The 10,979-nt window shown below is 39.4% G+C and overlaps 1 protein-coding gene across 1 annotated transcript; it reads right to left on the bottom strand.

The window, feature by feature from the left end:
* Positions 1 to 509: 509 nt before the first annotated feature.
* Positions 510 to 8,626, bottom strand: LOC147415959 (uncharacterized). The gene is made up of 3 exons (XM_086482381.1): positions 7,574 to 8,626; positions 6,758 to 6,936; positions 510 to 546 (listed from the first exon to the last, which is right to left on the bottom strand). Exons 1-3 carry the CDS (start codon positions 8,624 to 8,626, stop codon positions 510 to 512), a joined length of 1,269 nt encoding a protein of 422 aa, XP_086338507.1.
* Positions 8,627 to 10,979: the final 2,353 nt, after the last annotated feature.

Genomic DNA, 10,979 nt, shown 5'->3' with positions numbered 1-10,979 from the left:
GTGGAGAGGTTTCCCAGTATCTAATGCAAGGCTCCCATTTTGAACTGGTCTTTCATGCAGCCTCTCTGAACTTGACTGGAGAGAAACCTCTCATTGACAGGATGTCCTCCTTTACTCCATATCCTGTGTCTAGCAGTTTTGTAGGAAATATAACTTGAGTTGTGAAAAGAATGCTTTAAAAGCCGAAAAATCAAACTCAAGTCCTTATTTTGTTGTAGTGATTTATGTAACCACACTCTTCAATTTTTAGCTATCATGTGCAGAAATATAATTGATAATACAGGACTGTCAACAGAGTCAGAGTTTCCTGACTCTACCAATAGCCCTGATACAAAAAATATCAGCACTATAAATCCTTATAAACATTGCAACGTTCTCAAATCTTTTTATGACAGGAGGCCAATCACTCAAAATTTTGAAAAGTGTACTAATGATGTGTAATGAACATCTCAAGATGAGGCATGCTTTATATTTGTCTATGGACAGTTAAGTACCTTTTGCACTTTTTCCTATTTCTTTGTCCTGGTGGTTAACTCCCATTTAAGCCTTTGCATGAAGGAATTTTTCTAAATATCCTTGTTACTCTGGTGACAGCTATTATCCCTGCTTATAAATCTTGTCACATTTTACAAGGTGTTCTCTTTAGCAAGGGACACGTGCATGTGAAGGGTGCTTCAAAAAGATTGTGGCCTCTACAAAACCTTTATTTTCAGTGAAAGGTACTTGAACTGGAGAAAGACAGAAATAAGGAGCAAGAATTTAATGAAGTTTTAGAATCTTTTTATTTCTTGAGTAATTCTAACTGCAAAGAATAACATTTCAAGAACCATCTGAAGTATGAAAACTGAAGCATAATTCAGAGTTCTTCCTGTCTCTTCAAGGGCTTAAAAATAAAGACCAGGTTTTGTACCTCAGAAATAGATTGTGGAAAGTGTTTGTATCACAGATAATTACAATAAAATGGCAAGAAATTATGGAAATAATAAAGCAAAGCAAGACTATTTCACTGAAAGTTGTCAAATACTAAAACCTTGCTATTCTTTCCAGATAGGTAATTTTTATTTGTGGCTGTTTTGGCAATTTCAGATGGATTTGAACTAGACTTGAAACAAATTCATAAAAATGTTGCTAACTAGAAGAGTGAAAACAGGGTTAGGCCTAACTTTTAAAAGATGTGATTATTTATGTTGTGTTGGTTTTGGCACAGTGCTGGAAACCTTATATCTGAGGGACATTTCTAGAAATGGCTGTTTTGTTTGTACGACATATGTAGCTTGTATGATATTTGCCAGAATTAGTGAAGCGTTTGTGGGAAAATTACAGATGGGAACTCAGCTTTGCAGAGATGAATTGGGGCTGTGCAGACACTTGCCTGGAGCAAGGTCGCAGTGAGGGCTACCTGGGGTAGAAAGCAATACACACTGTTGGAAGGGCAGTGGGATATGGCTTATATGTGTTACTTTAGTTTGCACTGTACATTAAAAAATGTGACGGGTTTGGTTTATGTGGGAGCAGGAGGCCACACCTTCACTACAGGGCATTTGCTGTCAGGAAAGATAATAATGAACCGGTGGGCAGAAGAAGCTGTGAGGTGGTAAATGGTATCTAGTTACTGTCCTTTGATTAAATTATTCTCTTTTTGCCTTAATATAAAGAACAGCAACCCAGAACCTTCAAGACTTTTCCCAAAATATGCTGGTAAATTAGCTAATAAAAACAGGACAGCTTGTCAACTTTATTATACTACACAGAAGAGATAATGAATAGAACAAGAAATAACAAACATCAAGCAATGGAACAATTTATACACACTGGATAGACTACCCTAGTACTCTAGTCAGTTAAGCTCATGTCACATCCAGTCTTACCATTTATTTTGTTTGCAGGAAATGAGAACATACCGATGGGATGTATCTACACCTGTGCACCGCTAGGAGCTGTGTAGCCCTTGGTTTTTAGTAAACTCATACAGAATATAGAGCATGTCCTATTCTTGTACTGTAGTTCCATAAGGCAACCAAAAAACATTACAAACAACATTACAGGTTAAGTGCAGAAGGTATAAATCCTAAGATTTCTATTTTATGCTTGGACTATAGGTCAACAAGCTTCTATTGACTTTTACAGTATTAGCTGTTTAAAGTAAAATTAAGGACAGAACTAATTTGAGTTGTGTTGTTGGATTACAGAGTAAAAGGATCCACACAGTTCTTATGAATAACATATCCTGCCTTGCTGCATTTTGTCAGGTGATGTCAAGAGGAAATAACATCCTTCTCCAGCTCCTCTGAAGGCTACTTAGCCCAACTCTGGGCCTGTCTGCCTGCAGGCTACTTGTCCAGGAGCAGCTCTCAAAGCAGAGAATATGTCTAAGTTCAGTATCTTATGAAATAATTCAGGTAGAAATGGTGGAGCGTATTTCATAAAAGAACAGACATCTCCCCTCCCCCTTTATCAAAGAGGGAGTGTGAAATAACCTTGAACTGCCAGGGTTTGATGTACACAGCTTCAAGAAACTAGCATAGTATGGGGTAGACAGACAGGCCACGTGGATGCTATAAAACTAGTGTCAGTAGTATGTCCTGAAACTCTGAAATGGTCTATCTAGATTTATGCATTGTATGCTTCCATATGATATTGTTGCTCTTAGAGGATTTCTGTTGGCTTAAGTCGATGTTGGATGTGGTTAAGGTCCCCCCAGCTCTTTAAAGGGACACAAGACTGGGATTCTTCCATGTTATAACAGTATTTACTTGAGCCTTAAAGCAAATGTTAGGACACCTCTGTCTCTAAGGACAGGTAACATATTACTAGCAGCAAACAATTTGGGGCAGTAGCCAAGTAGGACAGAAACTCAGAATAATGCATTAGCTACCACCTATTTTGCAATCCGAGCATTCAAGCAAAAGAATTCCTTTTAAGCGAGTACCCCTGAATCAGGGCTCTTGGCAGTCTCTTGTGGGTAGATGGTTGCTAGTTGAAATGTATTTCAATCCCAAACTGAGACTGTCCAGTCAGATGGCAAGCTGTACAAGACAGAGGAGAGCTCTGTCTTCAATCTCTGCTATTCTTTTCCTACTGAGGTGGTCCTCACAGCCTCCATACGGGCAGTCCCACCGAAGGAGGGCTGCTCCTTTGTCAGTTGGTGGTACAGTCTCTTAGGCAACTGTCTGTATGTCACATTTTAATGATATAACATTTAGAGATTTATGTTAGAAAGATTGTTGCCAATTTCTTCATTGCACCACAAGATTTGAATATGGGAGGCACAGCCCTTTATGAAGAATGAACTAGCAGGCTTAGGTCTTTATTGTGATTTTATTAGTGGCAGTAAAAATAAGAAAGTTTATTTTTGTAAGACGACTGCCATTTAAACGTCAACTTTTTTGAAACTACAGTATTGCACATAACAAGCTATAGTGTCACTTAATTCAAGAAGTAATCCAGAGGCATCTGTGTAAAGACTTCTGGTTACTGGTCTTGAAACATCCAACAGCTGTTACTACCAGGGTCGTTTCTCTGTATGTATCATGTGATACTCCTCCTGCAACTGTGGAAGCCCGTTAACTCTATCACTTATCCACTAGTGGAGGAGAGAACACATTCAGGCTGTAATAATGAACACACCCCACAGAACAGATTCTGAGAGAAGAAATGGTCAGTGTTTTCAAGGTAATAAATGCACAACTAAAGACTGAGATATTTTTTTTTTAATTAAATTAACAGAAGCACAACAGGAAGCAAAATAAACAATCCACCCTCCAAATACTGATTTGAAGTTTTGTAGTGTAAAAGCAGTGAGAACCATTTTTCTGCTGCTTGTTTTTATATATTGCTTCTGCTGTTTCTCATTCTTTAAGGATTTTTAAAGCTTATTTACATTCTTTTTTCCTCTTGATGTTTCACTTACAACTGCTGTATTTGCTAAGAAAGTATCCTTTCACTAATCAGGAAGTAAAGTTTTACTCTGGGAAAGTTAATCTGGGTCATCTTGAATGCACAGGGTTTGTTCAAAGAAGGTCTGGCAGCACATGTGCTCCTTGTCTTTGAGATTCTCTAGTTACTCTTCTTCTCTTTGGCAAAACTGGTTCAGGTGTGTCCTAGGTTACAGTGTAAAATGTGCCAAAAGAAAAAAAAAAAAAGTATTCTATTACCATCTTCAGGAGCTGTTGAGACCAGGTGGGGCGGTGCTCCCTGCCTCCCCCCTCTGGACTATCTTCTGTTAATGGACACAACAATGCCTTATCGCCTGACCCATCGATAACTCGCTCCTGGACTATCTCCTGTTAATGGCCCATCAAGGAACTGCCTCACGACTCCCCATCCCATTGTGAGATGCTCCGCCCGGGGGGAAGGAGCCAAGCAGTCCTTGCTAAATAAAAACGGAGATTTTGAACACCCTAGCAGCCTTCTTCCACTGGATTACCAGAGGAGTTTTCGCCTCCCACTGGAGTTCCAGAGGACAAGAGCTACCTACCTACCACTGGACCTTCGGAGGAAGACCAGACCATTTTACCTGATCGCTGCTTCAACAGAACTACATCCATCGCTTCAGGAGGACTGCACCCACCATCTTATCGGACTGCTACTGCCACCCTAACAGGGTGTCAGGTTGTATTTCTGACTCTGTCAGTGTAAACCAGTGGGTTGTGGTTTGTTTTTTTTTTTCCCTGCCTTGTGTGTTATATATATATATATATATATATATATATATATATTAGTAAAGAACTGTTATTCCTTTTCCCCATATCTTTGCCTGAAGGCCCCTTAATTTCAAAATTATAATAATTCGGAGGGAAGGGGGTTGCATTTTCCATTTCAAGGGAGGCTCCTGCCTTCCTCTGCAGACACCTGTCTTTCAAACCAAGACAAGGTGGCAGAGTTCGCTGTTAAAAAAAGAAGGATCCAATGTGTGTGATGATTAATGCCTACACTCTCAGCCAGCTATCAGTTAATCCATAATTCATTTGCTTTCCAAAGAGAATTATCTAGGTAGGACAGTGTAGGAGAAAAACAAAAATGTGCTTTAGATCAAGACTGTTATTCCTGTCCACAAGGAGATTCTGGTGCTCTTCATGCAATGGGCTCACATCTGCCAGTTGGTAGGCAAATATATTGCAGCAAAGAGTACTAAGACCTTACAAAGGACCTGTCATGCTTGATATTGATACAAACGCAAGCTCATGATATTACTGAATTGGAGTTTTTAAGATAAACTCAAAAATTAGGGTCTTTGCCAAACCAGTAGCTTAATTAAATGCAACATTATTTAAACCAGGTCTGGCCTAGGATCCTGTGGTTTGTCTGCTTTCACAGCTGGGGAAAATCTGAATGTATGTCTGTCCTGGGTTACACTGTAAAATGTGCCAAAAGGAAAAAAAAAATATTCTATTGCCATCTTCAGGAGCTGTTGAGACCAGGTGGGGCGGTGCTCCCTGCCTCCCCCCTCTGGACTATCTCCTGTTACTGGGCACAACAATGCCTTATCGCCTGACCCATCGATAACTCGCTCCTGGGCTATCTCCTGTTAATGGCCCATCAAGGAACTGCCTCACGACTCCCCATCCCATTGTGAGATGCTCCGCCCGGGGAGGCGGGGGAAGGAGCCAAGCAGTCCATGCCAAATAAAAACGGAGATTTTGAACACCCTAGCAGCCTTTCTTCCATTGGATTCCCAGAGGAGCTTTTCCCCCCACTGGAGTTCCAGAGGACAAGAGCTACCTACCTACCACTGGACCTTCGGAGGAAGACCAGACTCTTTTACCTGATTGCTGCTTCCACAGAACTACATCCATCGCTTCAGGAGGACTGCACCCACCATCTTATCGGACTGCTACTGCCACCCTAACAGGGTGTCAGGTTGTATTCCTGACTCTGTCAGTGTAAACTAGTGGGTTGTTTGTTTTTCCCTGCCTTGTGTTATATATATATATATTAGTAAAGAACTGTTATTCCTATTCCCCATATCTTTGCCTGAAGGCCCGTTAATTTCAAAATTATAATAATTTGGAGGGAAGGGGGTTGCACTTTCCATTTCAAGGGAGGCTCCTGCCTTCCTCCACAGACACCTGTCTTTTCAAACCAAGACAATGTCTTAGTTTCATTTCTTACCCCCACTTCAATTGTGATGACTCTTGTGTGCTGTTGAGAAGGACACAACTGTATCAAAGCGATATACGGAGATGCTATTTAGGACGCCGTGAATTAAATGTGAGTTATTTCAGAGCATTTAGGCATAATTTAATACAAATTTATTAAACAGTTATCAGAAGTAATTTCAAACATACATATAAAAAAGATGTACTTCCTTAGGGCATGGTGCAACTACAGAGATGTGATTTATAGATGAAGAGAGCAGAGATCTCCCTCCGCCTATAAGAAGAAGTGCTTTCTCATTTGAAATCTTGCTTATTATGGTAAAAACTACCATTAGTGAGATCTGCTGTTCTTGTCAGGGGGTTTAGTTAAAGCCTGCAGAAAATAACACAATGTAACAGAGCAAATGCAGACTGCAAAACTAGAGTTAGTTTCCTGAATCTATCAATAGCCCTGATATAAAAAATATTGGCACTGTAATTCTTCATAAACTTTGCAAGGTTCTCAAACAGAAAATGTATCATGATGGGGGCTTAAACACTAAAAAATTTTGAAAAGGAATAGTTTGAGGTGATGTGTACTTATATTTGTGTATGGACAGTTACATACCTTTAGCACTTTTTCCTGTTTCTTTGTCCTGGTGCTAACCTTTGATTGAAGCGCAGAAGCTTTGCCAGAACAGTCTGTAAGTTCAGGGAGACTTATCCTGTTGAGAAGGACTCTCACATCTTTAACAATACCAAATTTCTTTCTTAGTTCATTGTCTTTTTCCCAGCGTGCTGCTTCCTCATTTCTTTTTTGCAAGCCTTCTTTGGATGGGAACACAGTCTCATTGAGGAACTGAAACAAGAAAGAGTAGAAAGACTCTCTGAAAGTAAGTGTTGGATAGCCATTTTCCTCCCACCTTCACAGCTTGTTTCTACATTCTCCCCTACTTCAGGGGTGTGGCTTTGCAAGAAGAATTTAATTCAGGAGGGACCTTGCAAGCCAGCCCTTCTCTCTCACTGTTACTTTAAAATGTGGTCATGATGGCACTTATCACCTGTTTTTAGACACCCCACCTTCTCCCTTGGGGAATATCTTGCCATTATACTAAATTCAGCACTACTATTCTCTAAACAGCAACAGGCTGCTCCCATTAAGTGCAGTGCCTTTGTCCTGTTCAAATACTAAAAAACCCTTGATACATCTCAAGATAGAATTTTTCTCAGCATTATTTAATTATATTTTCTTTTGAACTGGTAAAGTCTTAAAGACCTGCAAGCTTTACTTTAATTTACTTTACAGTGATTGTGTCCACTGGAGTTCTGTTTGGCTTCTCCCAAAGTGAAATCAAACCCAGGTTACTCATCTTTCACAGCACTTGTCCTGTTATAAATATGCTGAATAATGCACTTTGCATTCGGCTATATCTAAGAGGAAAGTAATTTACTGTCCATACATAGACATTCAACTGATCATCATAGGTTACTACTACCTGTTGTTTTTTCCCAGTAGAAGGGAAGCACTGTGTGGGCTGAGAGACGGTAGTCACGGTGAATGGAGAGACATCTGTCGCATTTGAAGTTTTACCTTGGCGTGGGGGGGTATCAAGGGTTACAAGACATTCTACATTCTCTTCTACCACGTAGTCTCTTGACAGCGGTGGATGTGCAACTTCGGTCATTATATCACGGACAGCATTACATGTAATGAGCCAAACTGTGGACGTCCTAAGCAACATATCAGGGCCATATATTTCCATATCTGATGACAGAGCTTCGTGCCTCGTTACATACAGAAGGTAGACTTGCCCATTATATATCACCACAGCATTTGACTTAGAGAGAGGAATTTCAAGTTGCTCTCCAACAGGACCGATAGGTGAAAGTGATAACATATTCTCATCATCCTTATTCTTGATATTGGTCAGTGATTTTAAAATTTGTGAAACAACGCTGTTGGATGACTTCACAATAAGAGGATATGATCTTGCTGTCTTTCCATACAGCTCTTCTTGGGAACATTTCACATCTTCAATTACTACATCAGGACTAGAACAATGTCTTGTTAAGTTTAGGCTTGTTGGTATTATAGACTTTTGAAAATAGTCCCAAAAGGGCCTGGAAGCCTCATTCACCTTTATTACTGGCCATACACAGATTGCAGTTTCTGTAGCTTGTCTTACTTCAGAGACATTTTTAGCTCTGGCTGACATTAATTGCTGCATTTTAGGTGGGAAAGAAGAAAGTGGTATTGATGTGATTTTCGCTTCAGGTGGTATCTCTAGATCATGTTTAACCTGAAGTTCTTCAGTAATCGTAAGAAGTTCAGGGATTCCTGAAACTGATGCTGTGTCTTCTTCATCAGAAGAAGTTAGTGAGAGGCATCTTTGTAGAGAGGGCATTTCAACTGAGGTTTCATCACTGTGAGCATTAAAAATTGCTAAGAGCTCTTGTTCCTCAGCAGGGGTAATGTCAAAATCTTCTACTATGTCGAAACTTCCGGTAGAAAAAAAGTCTTCACTGTTGAATTGCTGATACTCTAGCATCAGCGCAGATGTAGTACTGGCTTCTGTCTTCATAAAAGCATTATAGTTTGACATAATGTATCCTGTTTAGACAGATGAGCTACTGTGATCAGGCAGTTGTATACGTTGGCAAGGCTTCCAGAGGAAAGAGAATGCAGGAGTTTCAGTAGGTCTCGTCTATCTTCATCTCTTTCCCGAAGGCCTGACACACTTAAAACGAAAGTTGATATAAATTAAAAATGCGATTATATATTTGTAAATGCACAGAAAGAGTGATTTTTTTCCTAGTTAACTCAAAATAAATACATTAAAACCCAGAAATATATTTGTGATTTAAGTATTAACTAAAGCTCATCTAGCCAGTAGGATTTTTCTGCAATAATAGTTTGTTGTGAGACACTTCCAATCTTGAATTAAATTGGCAGTGAGTTTTTGCTGCCTCAGCAGGAATTTGCCCAATAGTGCAAACTGCTGGTGGACAGGAACTGTTTTGTTTATACGTATTATTCCCTCATGTAAGAAGATGCAATCTTAGATACAATGCCATTAAAATCAATGCACATTTCTAATAAAAATGAGCTTGATGAAAGACCTTCAGAATCAATTTTGTACTTTGCTTGCAGAATTGTTTGACTTCAGCAGTCACTCTGAGAGAAGGAGTTAAGGGAATCTTAGTAGATAAGGTGTTGCTTAATGATTACCTAGATTGCTGTATAGTCCAGGGGATCGAATTAATAGATGTTGCTTAATGTTTCTGTCATCCATTGTACAAATTAGTTGAAGCAAGAAGTCCTGTGCCCTCCTACAATAGACAGTCTCCAATAAGAATTATGAACCTGTCTTAAGAACCGGCTGAAACCCACTCTGAAGTTTGGGCAAGAGCCGAGGAGCCACTGAGTCTGCGCAAGGACAAGGGGTTACCAGTGGTGACGAAAAGGAGCCATCAGCCTTCATCTTTTCGACGCCCAACGACCACCACAAGGAGGCACTGCGCAAGTGCAGATGGGAGAAGCTTATGGAAATTACTTTTGGGGACTAATTTTAATATGAAGCGGGAACAGGTCATACATATGTATAGGCGTATTGGGAAATCTTATGTATTATGTAATGCTTGACTGTATAAATTTAAGACAAGTTGCTGCATTGGGGCATGCACGACTTTGGTGGGGTTACCCTCTGTGCTGCCCAGCACTGATTAAACATACCTACTTTACAATCTCACAGATTGTGGGGTCTGTTTTCCGCACGTCAACTCCTAGCTTACATTACTCAGCTGTAGCAGAATCAGACGCAGTAGCTTTGTCATGGCTTTTAATGTACAAAAAATCAAGTTCAGATGCTTATCTGATACATCTCAAGACCTTCTAAGCACATGTGTAATTGTAAAATGCTAAACAACTACAAGTACATAGTTGAATTTATAGTAGAATGAAACATGACATTTAAATTTGTATCATGAGAAAGGCAAAGACTCTGAGGTGGATTAAAAAAAAATTAATTTTGAACTAACTGATCCTATTCCAATGACTATGTTCTCCTAGGAACAACCTACTCATCTTAGCATTACAGACTTGATTTTGTAGAAAGTAAACATAAACACTCACATTACTTGCATGTCAATCACACAATTCTGAGGTGCTTCTTAGCCTTCCTGAATATCAAAAACCATAGTGAATTCTCACCTCTGTAACTGAAGAGGTTCTACTACTTAACTTACAGGAAGAAATGTTATAAAAATGAGTTCAGTGAGCCTCTGTTTAAGATCATGTAAATTAACTTTCCTGAGTACTTTTAACCAGTAAAAATTAATACATTGAAAAATAAAATGACATTTCCTCCTCATCTAGGCTGTACCTCCTGCATTTATGATGCATACATCTAGGTGTAAGCATATAATTTGAGAAGTCTAATCAAGAATAATTAGAAATAATTATATCAATTGTCAACAAATTATTTGAATAATTGATTGCACATATAGGATGAGTGAGACCTTCTGTAAAAGCAGAATGTAAAACCAATTTTTTTCCTTTGCTTTCTCTTGTGAGTGTTTTTTTTGTTTTTCGCTTCTGGTTTTAGGGATTCTATCTATATCCAGCATTGCGATGTGATAAAGCTAGGACAGGTCTCCTGCCCCAGAAAGTCTCTTACTGGCTTCTGCATTAGCCTTTGCACTCTTTACAATAGCCCTTAGTGCTGGTCTATTAAATACCCATCTTCTGCTGTGCAAACATAGGAATGGTTCCTCCAGAGCGATTGCTGAGTAATAAGGAATTTGCTCTTATCTTTCCAGCAATGGGAGAGTTTCCACAACATCCCTAAGATAAGCTCTCTGGAGTCCTATGTGACATTTAAAGACTTTCCAGCTAGCTGTCAT

This window comes from Leptosomus discolor, chromosome 2 (assembly GCF_034619465.1).
Source record: "Leptosomus discolor isolate bLepDis1 chromosome 2, bLepDis1.hap2, whole genome shotgun sequence".
NCBI lineage: Eukaryota > Metazoa > Chordata > Aves > Leptosomiformes > Leptosomidae > Leptosomus > Leptosomus discolor.
This window is presented reverse-complemented; position numbering and strand designations above follow the sequence as displayed.